The sequence below is a fragment of the Salvia miltiorrhiza genome, chromosome 4 (assembly GCF_028751815.1).
Source record: "Salvia miltiorrhiza cultivar Shanhuang (shh) chromosome 4, IMPLAD_Smil_shh, whole genome shotgun sequence".
NCBI classification, from domain to species: Eukaryota; Viridiplantae; Streptophyta; class Magnoliopsida; order Lamiales; family Lamiaceae; genus Salvia; species Salvia miltiorrhiza.
In genome coordinates, this window is record NC_080390.1 from 50,860,215 (window position 1) to 50,874,626 (window position 14,412).

Consider the following 14,412-nt stretch of genomic DNA (forward strand, 5'->3'; position numbering starts at 1 on the left):
ATATATATATATCAAATAGATTTATTATAGTATCTAATGAATAAAGTGTTAATAGGAAAAAAATTCTTATTTCTTAAGTTATACGTTAAAAATACCTTATCTTATAAATTACTCATTTCGTCCCATTGATTTTGTCCTGTATTCCTTTTTTGTTTGTTCCGCTGATCTTGTCTCATTTCTATAAATAATAACAATTAACTAAACAATAAAAATTCTTAATTAACTTATCTCTCTCCAACTTTATTACTTTATCACATTTTCTCTCATGCTTTATCACTTTATTACATTCTATAGCCTACTTTATCACCTTATATCTCCTACTTTATCAATTTTATACTTTTATTACCTACACACTTAAATCACTAATAATATTTTCCTTGATAATTGTGTCGAAATCAAATGGGACAAGCGCAATGAAACGGAGGGAGTAATATTTATCTAATAAATTAATGTATAGGTTATCATACGATGATGACGAAGTAGAATTTTAGTTATCCGTTGGGGCTTATGTAGGACCCTCATATCACTCATCAAAGTCAAACTCACACTATAGCATGATTGGTTATCTAAAACGACAGCGTAAAAGTGGTGACACTCAATCAGGGCCGTTGAAAGCCATCCACGCCCTTGAATGTTACGGTCAATCCACTCCCTTTGCCCCCAACGCGCGTCGTCGTTGGATTACTATCAAAAGTAAAGAATATTCGGATCCTTCCGATTAAATCCACGGCTAAGTATGAATCGCGATTATTAATGATTAATGTTTGCGGTGATTGAAACAGATCAAATCCGAAAAACTCGTATATATTAATGAGGTGATGAAGAGATTGTTCAATCATTAATTCCTTAGAATAGCAGGACAAGGTGCTGGTGTGTGAAAGCGGATCAGCACCCCAATGGCTTCACCCCGTAAGTATCATCAAAGATTATGTTTTTTCTTTCATCATCAATCGCTATTGCTATTGTTATTGCATGGATATTGATGTGGTTTGTGTTTCTCTGAGGTTCGTTTCAGATTGGGAGCTGAGGGATCTGGGTTTTTGTGGGCATGCATGGATTTGGTGCTTCTTTGATTTTTCAATTTTTCAATTTTTTTTTTCCAAAAAAGATCAGATTTTTACTGCTTGTTTATGAAATGGTGTGGATAGTGTTGTTGTTTTATGAAGGGGAGGAAGCTTGCATGTTATCAGACTAAATGATTCTGATTTTTGGAGATGATTTTTGTGCATAGTTTTGTTGTTTTATTGCAAATGGCTGTAAAATTTGATTGCTTAGCATTAGACATGAGTAGATTTAAAGTAAATGCCTTGAGATAATTTGACTTTTACCGAAAATGATATAATTTCAATGAGATGGGGAAAAGGAACCATTGAGCTATAAATGGTCGTAGCATGAGTGGCTTCTGTTGCTATTTCCTAATCTTCTGCTGATATACTCCAACGAAAGCTGGGCTTTTGTTTGAGCGAGATGTTGTATTGTACTCGACTGCTGTTTATAATTGTGAATGAGGTCTTCCCTCAGACAAAATCACACTACATGTTATAATCTGCTAATTCACCTAAGATTGCATAACTATATTGTTTTGACCTGTGTATTCTCTCATTTCATTACTCTGATACTTGTCTCGTGACCTCTTCGCATGTCATAAGTGTTATTCTTAATTGTAAGTCTGGAATTTCAGCTGATGTTTGTAGAATTCATACATCATATGTACGCGCCATGGTTTAATACTTCAAAGAGGGGATAAAGTGTTTTTACCCTTTATGCATGACAATGATAAGACGCGATAATGGTTTTGTTTATGCTTTGCAGGCCTTGTTCCTTTTGTTTTTCTGCTACTTATTGTTGGGTGCTCTGCTCGAGCTCTTTATCCACTCCCAAGCAGGAGAAATGATAGAAACAGGCAACCATTACAAACATTTCGTGCATATAACATTGCACACCGTGGTTCAAATGGAGAAATTCCTGAAGAAACCACTGCCGCCTACATGGTATGCTATTCAGTGCTATGCACATATTGCTACCTAACATTTTGGTCTTGCAAAATTTTATTCTCATTACTATGATCATTGGTATTAAATGTGTTGCTTGAATGACAGTAGTTATGTGATGCTGCATCTATGATAACCTGGTTCATCTTATTAACCAGTCAACCTAAAGGGTTGAGATAACTTATTTCTTTTTTCTTTTATTAATTAAAATCATATTTCACTTACAAGTCTTGAGTGTTGATTACTGGACTGGATTTGAAGTAGGAACTTTTCGGTCTACCTCCTTCTTAATTAATAATCTATGTGCTACTTTGCAGAGAGCTATTAAAGAAGGTGCTGATTTCATAGAGACAGATATTTTAGCCTCCAAAGATGGTGTTCTTATATGCTTCCATGACGTAGTCCTTGATGTCACTACTGATGTGGCCAATCATACACAGTTCGCCAGCCGGAAAAGGACCTATGAGGTTCAAGGGACAAAAATTACAGGCTTCTTTCCAGGTAAAAATACCAAAGCAACAGGCTTCTTAGCTATAAATGTGTCGTAGAATGACGATTATATTATTCTATTTTGTATTTGTATTGCTTCACTTTAATTTTCTGACTATCAATGTCAATGATTAAAAAATGCAGTTGATTTCACTCTAAAAGAGTTAAAGTTGTTGCGAGTGAAGCAGAGATTTGAGTACCGGGATCAGCAGTATAACGGTTAGTGCTGGACCTTCATGGCTTCTCTCATGATGAGCTTCTTTTATTTGCAAAAAGTTAAGATTGTGAGGCTTGTTTCATGTAAAATTGCTGATTATGATTCTTACATTTGGAAACATTTCTAAATAAAACCAAAGAGATGCATTTCGACAAAGTGCCATTGAGAAACCGATGCTTGAGAAATTCACACATTACTATTGTGGAAAAGCATCTAAATCTCTACATTAATGTATGTTGAGTCAGTTGTAAATCTTTTTATTTCTTAATATGTTTGGCTTTGATCTTTTCTGCATCGGGTTAGAATGGGCTAATCTTGGTTGGTATCATCTCATCAAATTTGTTGAAAGCTTCTGCTTGTGAAATCAATATCTCTAAATTTACATCTTTTCTGTAACCAAAACGAAAAACTGTGGATGACTATTTTCTTTCATCTGCTATCTGTGCTGATACACTTGAATGTTAGACAAAGAAGAAACCTTGCGATGTCTGATCAAGCTTTCAATTTTCTATTACTATGCAGGAAAGTTTTCTATTATCACATTTGAAGAATTCATTTCAATTGCTTTGAATGCACCAAGGGTTGTTGGGATATATCCGGAGATAAAGAATCCAGTTTTCATCAATCAGCATGTGAGCCTACCCACCTCTTGGCATATACCTGATTTTAAAAAATATATTTCATCAAGAATTTAATTATTTATGACTGGTTCCATCATATTATATGTACTCCATGTGTAACTTGTTTACATGCTTCTTTCGACAGGTTAAATGGCCTGGTGGCAAAAAGTTTGAGGATATATTTGTTGAGACACTAAAAAAGAACGGATATGAAGGTACTTATTTGTCCAAGCAATGGATGAAACAACCTGCTTTTATTCAGTCGTTTGCTCCGACATCACTTACCTATGTGTCAAAACTGACCAACCTGCCCAAGATATTTCTAATTGATGACACTAGCAGTGCCAACTCAAGACACAAATCAGGTTCGTAGTTTAGCAGGTTTTACTTCTCCCACATTCCATATCAGTAAGGAAATTGTCTTCTAGACATGCTTAGAGTTGGCCAATTTTTGTCTATAAATGTTTTTACTAACTCTAGCATAGCTATCTACAATGTTACTAAAATTGTTGCTTGATTTCAGTCATACTGGGAGATCACTTCGGACAAATATCTCGACTATATCAGGGAATATGTTGTGGGAATTGGGCCCTGGAAGGATACCATTGTTCCAGCGTCAAATAATTATCTGCAAACTCCGACCGATCTTGTAGCCAGAGCACATGCCCGTAACCTGCAGGTACCCGTCTTTTTTACTTTTCTGAGAAAGGGTTGTGACTGTGATCTCTTAAGTTAGTAACTCAAATCTTAACAAATCCTGATGATGTTCTCCACATAATATGCTTCACATTACATGATTACAAATTGCATGTCTCCCTTCTTCGATAAACCAATCATAACACAGTGGATAGAGTACTTATCTGGAGCGGTTCCTAAGAACTACGGTAGAAGCAGCTAAAACTTCAAAATGATCATTCCGTGCTATCTCATATCCTTTCGTCTGTCAACACATCACTTTCTTGGACTTGTTCATGTATCTTACAACAACCTGCATGAAGTATTAACTGATGTGATTGTGTGCAGTTCTTGAAAGAATTTCTAATATTCGTATATTAAATTGGTCGCGCCCAGTTTATTTATGGTCTTAAATTGAAGCCATCTAGCTTATAGAAATGCCAACAAAATGAGGATCAATTGCTTCAAAATTCTAACTTCATTGCTGCATTGTTGATCAGGTGCATCCATACACTTTCCGGAATGAGTATTCGTTTCTGCACTTCAACTTCAGCCAAGACCCGTATAAAGAATACGCGTTTTGGATAAACGAGGTAGGGGTTGACGGACTCTTTACAGACTTCACAGGGAGCCTCCATCATTACCAGCAATGGACAAGTCCCTTCCCAGTAGGAGATGTGGATGCATATAGCCTGCTCGATAAAATCGTAGCTATGATCACCAAGTTTAGGCATCCATAGTGTTGCATTCTTTGGATTGGCTTATCTGCCATGTAGAGTTTTTATTTTCTAGTTTTGATAGTATCAACTGCTTATCTGCTTCCCTTGATAAAATTAGGAAGGGAGAATTGTGAATGCCGGAGAAAAAGTAGTTGAGAATGCTTTCTCTTCTAGAGATAGACATTCCATTTTGAATTTCATTGTATATGTATTAGTGTAATTCTTTGAGATTACCCTAATGAAACTTCGTCTCTTTGGCATAACTATCTTTAATTCGTTCCACATTTTCCATTCAGACAGTCTTCTAAACTTGCGTTGGTCGGCTTGGACAGTTCGTTTGAGCTCATTTAATGAAGCTAAATAGCTCAATCATACATTGGTAAAGTAAATTAAAATTTGAATTATACATTTCTACTTTAAGTTTGAGTAACATTGTGAACCTTAAGCGGCATCTCCAATGCTCAGCCTTATAATATAGCAGCTTTAGCACTAACTAGCGTAGAATTTCAGTTTCATTTCTAATTATACGCTTTATTATACCACAAAAAATTATTTCTTACTTAATCTATTTTTGATTAATAGATGAAATTCATTACTCTCTCCGTTTACGAAAAAGAATTTTGTTTCAAAGTAGATACGAGTTTTAATAAAATTGTTAAAGTTGATCGAAGTAGAATAAATGTTTAATTTGTATGGATAATGTTAGTACAAAAAAGTATGATAAAGGTATATTATTAGTTAACAAATAAAATAAAAATACAATTTATAGTTAAATATTAGAGAGAATATATGATATGATAGTTCAAAAAGTAAAAAGAAAATCTTTTTCGTAAACAAAAAATAGATAAGTAAGATTCTTTTTTATGGACGAAAGAAGTATAATTAATGCAAAATAAACACTATAATAATAATTAAAAAAAAAAAAGATAAACAAAAAACAGCGCCATAAATAAGACAATAAAAAGGAGTGAAATGTGTTAACATCTAATTTATTGGAATCTAGTTTTGGCATGAACAGCTCAAGGACACTGGAGTGTGTGTAACATCTATATAAAATGAGCAAGTTGCTTAGTTAAATTAAATTTCTACAAAATGTGAAGATCCTTCTCAATCTGAACTTGCAGATCAAAACAATATTAGCATTATATTACAAGAAGTGCTAACAATATCCCTACTCATTCAAGCCTTGATAAACAAAAACAAGCTTAGAGGCAGGCAGCCCATCAATTAAACAGATTGTTCCTCATTACGCAACTAGCTAGATACTTTGATCTTTGACATTTCTTCAAGCAAATACTTGGATTCAGTTGCATAATCAATTGGAGCAACAGCCCTGATGGTTATCCTCTGCCTCTTCTCATTGTTGTACTCATTTGTAGCGACACTGACGCGGAAAAGGTGAGGAACCCATGTTGTCTCCTTCAGTTTCTTCTGAAAACTAGCCTCTCCATCCTGAAATCCATATGCATCAACAAACAAAATCATCATACATTTTCAGTGCAATCAAGCATAGGTTTTTCTAAATGGATGTGATGCTTACATGAATTTTATGTCAGTTCAGTTCATCAGCCGTGCATCCAAATATTTTCTCCGCTTGCTCATTGAAAACCGAGAGAAACTGCCTCACCACTTGCATCAGAGACCTTTACCACCAGTATGTATCTGCAGCAAGCATAGAATTGATTTAGTGTGAATAAATTTGGAAGGTGACTGATAGGTGATGGAATGTATTCAATGTGGATACCTCAAACTGCTATCATCTTCGTTCTTCTGGCACCCTTCGCACCAGTAGCCAGATCCCACGGCCTCAGTAACCTTCTTGTTGCATGTCTTGCAAGCACGGTACCACATTGTTTGATCAGGTTTGATGGAGCTGATGAATGCTTTAATGGAGAAATATACAGGCTGTTGAGAAAAACAAACAAATCATGTTAGGGTAATAAGTTAGATGATCAGTCAAGATCAACTTATTAAAATATCAGTGATACTAGATAGTACCTTGTCCTCTCCCAAGGAAGGGTTACTGGTGATATGAGATAAGGAAACTCTATCGGCGTACATGGAACGAGCTCCATTTCTGTTGGACGGGCTTAAGCCAGAACCAATAGCAGCCAAAGAAGTGTCTTTGCCTTCAGAATCAAACCTGTGCACCAAAAGATCACAACAGCATACAGGGTTAGATATACTCAAAGGTAAGAGAGTTCAGATTGACACAATTATTCCTTACCAAGATCTCAGCTTTTTGGCTTCTGGTGTGTCAGGCTCAACTACTATAACACTTTTACTCAGTGCTGATAGCGATACACCTGAATAGGAAAATGAAGGCTGATGGTTAGATGACCTTTTCAGGAAAATAAAAAATAAGTGTAGTCATTATTTTCAGTACCTTGAAATTCACCAACTTTAAGAGATTTTATAGCAACTACAGGAGATTTATCAGCCATATCTAGCAGTTCTTGCCCAACACTCGTGGCAAGATCATTCCATAGGGACACCACCACAGTTTTCTTCCTGAAATCACAATAGATTGTGCAAGTTTAAATATATATGTTGCACATGACTAAACGGCATAAACAGTCAATAGGAAGAGTAGGAGCATACGTCTCATCAGCAATGACTATATCACGCTTTGGGATTGTCTCATTGTTGCTTTTCCTTCTAATACTCATTGTTGGAGACACACTCTGAACCACACCAATAACATCTGCAACAGTCCAAACATACATTACATTGCTGACATTTAGAGCAGTAAGCATTCAATAGATTTAATGTGGCAACTTACCAACAAGCTCCCTTCCATTGACATATGGGCCTAACTCATCAATCGGAGTAAAACTGAATTTTGTTTCAGGAATAAAGGTCGCCTCATTGCTGGCTTCCTCCACTTCCGAATTTTCATTCAAGGTTATCTCATAATCATTTTGTACAGTTTTGAATTGCTTGTTTGCTACTTTCAAGGTTCCCTTTGATATGTAGTAAACCTTCCCCATCTGAAACTTATCAAAGAATTTCCTTGCAGCATCATTAAACATTGTTGCTTGTATTTGAGTGCCCTGAAAAAAATTGAGAATCACAACTCCCTGTTACTTTAGAACTACCAAAATTGACAAAAATCTTAACATTTCCTAAGTAATATAATCCTTTACTTACATCTTCATCCGTCAACTCTACATTGAACACACAGCCTTCTCCTCTAGCATTCTTGTAAGTCCGCATGTTTCCTTTGCTTGTAACCCGGACTTTGATGGTCCAGTTTCCTTGATAAGGATTCAAAGAGACAAGTGGATGGACCCTCCGTGTCATTGCCATTCGTGCAGCTGGTGCCATACTGCCATTAATCACATTTCACACATTAGAAACAAAGGCCCCAAAAAGATATTCAATGTACTCTTACAGCAACATGGGTTTAGTAAATTAACAAACAAAACAAAAACAAAGAAAATATATCTTACTTTCCATGCTGATCATGGACAATTTGAGCAGCAGATTTAGTCATAACTTCATGTTTTGGCTTCAATACAATACCAGCAGATTCAGTTTTCACATCAACATCCATTGCCTGGTGCGGTTTCAAAGAAAGCCCACTACCCTCAACCTTCACCTCAGTCTTATACTCAGACTCAAGTGCAGGCGACACAGCATTACACTTTGACACAATCAAGAACCTATAACAAAATACAAGGCATTTTTACATCAGCTTCATACAAAAGTGGCAGGAAATTAAGCAAACGGAGCAACGAGCAAATGTTTTACTTTTCATTCTTGGTTGCGATGTCATTGAGAGTGTAGTCAAGAATACGAAGAAGCCCCAAATTCTGGATGTTTCCAGATGTCACCTCAGACGCTAGAGTTGACTGCAACAGAGCCCTCACCTTCATTTTGCCATCACTGGCCATGAACCTGTAACAATTCCACAAACCATATAATACCTAACTATTGAATCAGATCTAAGCATTAAAAACCAAAACTCGGCATCACGCCCTTACAAAGACCCATTCCTCTAATTTCTCGCTCGAAAAAACTTCACTTCACCGCTATAACATACACAAGATCTAGTCATCTACTTAACATAAAATGCATTTGACAAAATATGTAAATTAATCAAGGGTTTGAATCATGCGCGGTCCATGCTTCTACGCTTTTAACAGAAATCGTATAAAAAATAAAATCAAAGCTAAACACGTACATGTATTTGTTGCCGGTGGGCTTGAGATCGAGGACTTGTACAATGAGTTCCGGCAAATCGGTGGAAGAATCGGGGCATGGGTTTGCTAGAATAAACGATATAGCATCTGGGCTTACAGTTTTAGCCATTTCTGCTCTCTCACTATACTTCACAGTCAAATGAGGTAGGTGGTGAAGCAGATCTCAGATGTTGCTTTGGTTGGAGAGCTAGAGAGGGACGTGAAGATTGAAGTGGGAGAAGCGATTGATAATGAGGAATTTGTACATCTTGAAAACGGGCGCGCAAATTTTTGGGAAGTAAAGCGGGAATTTTCATCCACAGTGGGAAATATTTTTGATTTTGACAGAGGTTTTTGGCGCCATATGTCGCAATTTGTGATTCGTCGTCGTTTTGGTCCAAAGTGGCGCCAATTATTTTTTGAGTGATTTCATTTAGTCTCCCAATAATTAAGAGTGAATTATTGCATTTTGTAACATATTCTTCTCGAATTTATGAGTTGTTGCCATATATACTCTTCAAAACAGTGTTTTGATGGTACAACTTACAAAATTTTTAAAGAATTCTGATTGCAGTGATTAGAATATCTTGAGTTTCCCTTCCTTAAGAATTATTTTAATCTGACTTTTAAATAAAATACTTTTACAAAAAAAATTGTGAGTCGTTTTAATTGAACTTATGATCTTACCAAAAACATATGTCTATTTTTGCTATGCATTCTTGTTCAATTATTTTAAGCAATAATTACGGTTATCTTGCTTTCCAAATTGTTCCAATGTAGTACTAATTTTTTTATTAAAATAACATTAATTGTATACAGTGAATCTTGTACATTGGTGTACATACTATGGTTCGTTCTCACATTACCTTATCGCATAGAAAACGATAAACTACCTCAAAAGTAATTTTAATTATTTTTCACATTTGTCATTACGTGTCATTTTTTCTTTTCTTCGTTTAATTCCTCGTACTATTTTCAATTTCAAAGATGTATATTAGTTTCCAGATTTCGAAGTTGGTATATTACTAGTATTTATGATTCAGCACTGCTCACAAATCACAAACTTGCTTCTGTTGGATAAAAGATTACGTTCGATAAGAGGAATTAATATTTTTGTTGATATGAAAACAAATTTTCTGATTCTCACAACTACCTCAACTTTCTATTTAACAATTTGAATTTCACCTAAAACTAACTGAACCAAATCGATGAAGCCGGACGATCACAAGATCTCTAATTTGATGGACTATCATTTCAATTCTCTCACTCTATAAATGAGTTTCAACTTATGAAATGGGGATAAATTTCTAATATTAGACTGCATGTTCTTTCATTACTAAAGTCTAAAGATGATTTTCGTTAGGTTCGATAATGCACTGGAGCATAAATCACGAATGGAATTAAACAAGTATATCAATTTTTTAAAGATAACAAAATTTGAAGTCATAAGACTATCCCTAATAGTGATCATCCAATCATCCAACCTTATTAGAGCATCCACATTGGTATTACATGATAACTTACATGATAGCTTACTTGATGAGGAGGGAGGGGGGACCACATTGTGTAAAGAGACTGCATTGGAATTACATTATAGTCTACATGATTTTTTTAGTATTGATTTTTATGCTTTTCACTTAAATTTAATTGCTCAAATTTAAATAACACATTTTACTAATAATTAAAAAAGGGTTAAGGTGCAGATAGACCCCTCAAGTGAAGGCCCTTAGAGCATTTCAGTCCTCTTACTAACTGTGTGTGCAGATTGGCCCTCGAACTCAAAAAAATGGTGCAGATCGCCCCCTCTGACTTAACACCGTTATGGGCCGTTAGTCAGAGGGGCTAATCTGCACCTTTTCCCTTTTTGGAGTTCGGGGGCTAATCTGCACACCATTCATTAAAAAAAATCACATCTCATCTTCTCCGACCAACTTTTCCGGCGTCAATCGCCGTCAGATGAGGAAAATCACGAAATCAAGTTCCCAAGCCCCAAATCGGGAATTCCAAATCGGCGTCATTGCTCCCGAAAATCACATAATCGGAATGGAAACTCGAATTCTCCCTCGAACGTCACCGCCCCCAATTGCAGAATCACCCCCAACGAATCGAACTTGCCTCGCCGTAGGCGGTGATCGTGACCCCAATCGAGATCGAGATCATGTTGGCCATGGTCTCTGATTTGAAGGCGTCCTTCTTCAACAGCACGCCGATGGCGTAGATGGCGACGGGCATCGTCGGTCTTTATCACCGGATTTGAGAGAAAGAGGCGACTCCTTATCGAGAAAAGCTAGGTGACTCCTCATCGAGAAAAGCCAGGCGACGGGTTCACCGGATATTGCGGCGGCGATTTCCGACGGATTGGGAGAATTAGGGCTCGTCCTTGACGCTAAGCGTGTGCAGTCGAGCGAGCTCCGAGGTTTAGGGCCCAAGAGAGAAAGAAAGGGGCGGCGCCCTCCGCCGGCCTCGCCGGAGCTTGAATCAGCGACAACGACGATCAAATTTTGAGCGAGAGAGATGAATTAATTAAAAAGTTAAAAGGTGCAGATTAGCCCCTGAACTCTGAAAAAACGGTGCAGATCGCCTCCTTGACTAACGGCCCATAACGGTGTTAAGTCAGAGGGGCCGATCTACACCGTTTTTTTGAGTTCGGGGGCCAATTTCCACACACAGTTAGTAAGGGGACTGAAACGCTCTAAGGGCCTCCACTTGAGGGGCCTATCTGCACCTTAACCCTAATTAAAATTCCATTAAAATAAAAAATCTAAAAATTACATAAAAAAAATTAAAAACATAATTAAAAGTACATAAATTAAAATCCTAGTCTTGATAAGCCCACGACGCTTGAGCATTTCTTAGACGTTGTGCTCGTAGGCCATCCTTTGTGCATCGCTCATATGCGATGTATCCAGACTGAGGAGTTGCATATCGAGCTCCCTCTCCCTGAGCTCGTTCTTTTTGGCATACTCGGCGGTGATTTTTTTAAAGTTCTGGTCGGACCGCTCCAATGCCTCTTCGTACTCCGATGATTGCTCAGAGCTTGCCGCCTTCCCCTTCGCTTTCGCTGCCCTCGCCGCCGCCTTTGTCGCCTTGTTCCCAATCGGCCGGGCAGACGAGATCTCCTCATCCGACGCCGAGGTGGTGAAGGCGCTCTCCTCTGTAGTCTTTGTCCTCTTGGAGGAATGCACGTCTCCCTCGAGGTACATCGACTTGAACTTGTGGTTGTGTCGGAGAATTTTCCACGCGTTTCAGTAGTTGAAGGAGGCCTTATTTGCGGTCCGACTTTTAAAGAGGATTTGGGCCTTGTCCCGGAGCATATCGTCAGAATGGCCGGATGGCCACCGGGTGCGCGTCTCCACCCAAATACTCTCCCAGAGCCGTACATCTTGGGCCACTCGCGTCCAGTGCCCTTGAATCTGGCGGTGCTTGAGGTTGGCACCGATGAGGGAGTTGACACGGGCGACAATCCTCTTCCAATATTCGTGCCCCTTCTGATTTGTCCAGGGATGGCATCGTTTGTCTCCTCCATCCAAATTTGGACGATGAGGTCCGTCTCCTCCGGAGTGTAGGTGTGACGGACAGTCTTTCCTCCGTCATCCTCCTCCTCCGACACCGGCACCTGCCTGTCATGCCGGATCTTGTGGGCGATTTCCTTCATCCGTCTGCCTTTCTTCGGTTTGGCGGCACTATGGGCTGCCGAAGGCATCTCCTCGCCTGATGGAGGAGCATCCCCCAAGTTGCAACCCGATAAATCGGGATGATAGTCGTCGGATAGATCGGGGCACCAATTTAGGTCATAGTAATTTGGGTTGTGTGGATCCATAGAGGGTGTAGAGAGAGGAAGAAAGGAAGAAGTGAGGAAGATGAAGAAGGTGAATGAAGAAAGTGAGGAAGAAGAAGAAAAAAAAAAGAGAAGATAAAGAAGAGAAAAAAAAAAACGGTCAAAAAATCACGAAAATCGAGGCAATCAAATTCAAAATTCGAATTTTCTATATATATTTTTTTAATGGCGCGTGTAAAACACGCGCTTATTTTGAACGGTCGATCGGGCTACACGTTAGAACGTGTAGCCCTCATGTAAGGGAGGGTTGCATCGCCTTACACGAGTAGGCCACTATCGTGTAGGCGATGCGGATGCTCTTAACATTTAATTAGTTTGTCTCTCTCTCATCACTATTATTCTATTCAACCCCAAATCATAAAATTATTTTTGATACTTTATGGATGACCACTCTAATCATTCAACCTCTCAACTAGTATAACATTTTATATAATTATTGTATTATTACTCTAATTATAATTTATTACTTAATTGTGTTAAACATGAATTAAAATAATAGAAAATTGTAGTCTCAAATGGAAAATTTTGAGAAAAATCAAAACATTACAAACTAAGAAAAAAAAATACAAAAATCAAAATACGAAATACGAAATAAAAAGTACACAATCAATACATCAAACAAATTATATATAAAAAAACTATAGATATTTAATCACCATTGTCGAATTTTTGCTAGATAGGTCGGCTCGAGCTTCTATATTGCAAAGTTGTGCCATAATTATCATGTAGCAGGATGAACTTGTAATTCGTTCGGTATAGGTCGAGCTCCCATAAATTCGGTGAAATCGCGATACTTTAGTTAATAAGTATGTCATTCATCTTCCACTATTATATTATGCAAATAATTATTATTTTCTCCACCATATTATGTTCGAACTTCTTCAAAATTAGGGATATTTTCAAGACTTGGATAATAATTTTGCGATTCTAAAAAACTTTTAAAGTTTGAGAGAAAATTTTGTGTGTGATGTATAGGAAAAGAGAGAAAAAATGAAAAATTTGGAAATGAAATTCATACTATATAAAGAGAAGAGTGAGAGAATTTGTGTTTAACTATGACAATATTGGGTCCCCAAGGATACCAAGCGGTGCGAACTCCTGCCGCTCCTCCTCTCCCAAATCAAAAAAAAAAAAAAACTATGACAATATTGGTGTTTAAATAAAGAATGAAAGACAAAAAATTTGATTTTTTTTTAGGGTTAAGGTGCAGATAGGCCCCTCAAGTGAAGGCCCTTAGAGCATTTCAGTCCTCTTACTAACTGTGTGTACAGATTGGCCCTCGAACTCAAAAAAATGGTGCAGATCGCCCCCCCTGACTTAACACCGTTATGGGCCGTTAGTCAGAGGGGGCGATGTGCACCGTTTTTTTGGAGTTCGGGGGCTAATCTGCACACCGTTTATTAAAAAAAATCACATCTCGAATTCTCCCTCGAACGTCACCGCCCTCAATTACAGAATCACCCCCAACGAATCGAACTTTGCCTCGCCGTAGGAGGTGATCGTGACCCCAATCGAGATCGAGATCATGTTGGCCATGGTCTCTGATTTGAAGGCGTCATTTTTCAACAGCACGCCGATAGTGTAGATGGCGACGGGCATCGTCGGCCTTTATCACCGGATTTCGCCGGATTTGAGAGAAAGAGGCGACTCCTTATCGAGAAAAGCTAGGTGACTCCTCA

The 14,412-nt window shown here is 37.8% G+C and overlaps 2 protein-coding genes across 3 annotated transcripts; one reads left to right on the forward strand and one right to left on the reverse strand.

Annotated features, from left to right (window-relative positions):
• The first annotated feature begins 747 nt into the window (after nt 1-747).
• On the forward strand, nt 748-4,974 carry LOC131020296 (glycerophosphodiester phosphodiesterase GDPD6-like). Its single transcript, XM_057949024.1, is given in 9 exon segments — nt 748-909; nt 1,813-1,991; nt 2,309-2,492; nt 2,625-2,699; nt 3,220-3,329; nt 3,463-3,651; nt 3,653-3,682; nt 3,841-3,996; nt 4,493-4,974. Coding segments are annotated over 9 exon segments (1,176 nt in total). The 5' UTR covers nt 748-896; the 3' UTR covers nt 4,733-4,974.
• Nucleotides 4,975-5,746: 772 nt separating this feature from the next.
• On the reverse strand, nt 5,747-9,205 carry LOC131020320 (replication protein A 70 kDa DNA-binding subunit B). Of its 2 annotated transcripts, XR_009100674.1 has the most exons (12): nt 8,898-9,205; nt 8,465-8,611; nt 8,164-8,376; nt 7,862-8,039; nt 7,494-7,764; nt 7,313-7,415; nt 7,098-7,222; nt 6,939-7,017; nt 6,710-6,854; nt 6,456-6,616; nt 6,252-6,373; nt 5,747-6,163 (listed from the first exon to the last, which is right to left on the reverse strand). XR_009100674.1 is itself a non-coding variant. In XM_057949056.1 (11 exons), the coding sequence occupies exons 1-11, from the start codon at nt 9,023-9,025 to the stop codon at nt 6,310-6,312; spliced, it is 1,614 nt and encodes a 537-aa protein (XP_057805039.1). In that variant the 5' UTR covers nt 9,026-9,205; the 3' UTR covers nt 5,747-6,309. The 2 variants fall into 2 exon arrangements, 1 of the variants encoding a protein (XP_057805039.1); XM_057949056.1 differs by having other exon boundaries at nt 5,747-6,373.
• Nucleotides 9,206-14,412: the final 5,207 nt, after the last annotated feature.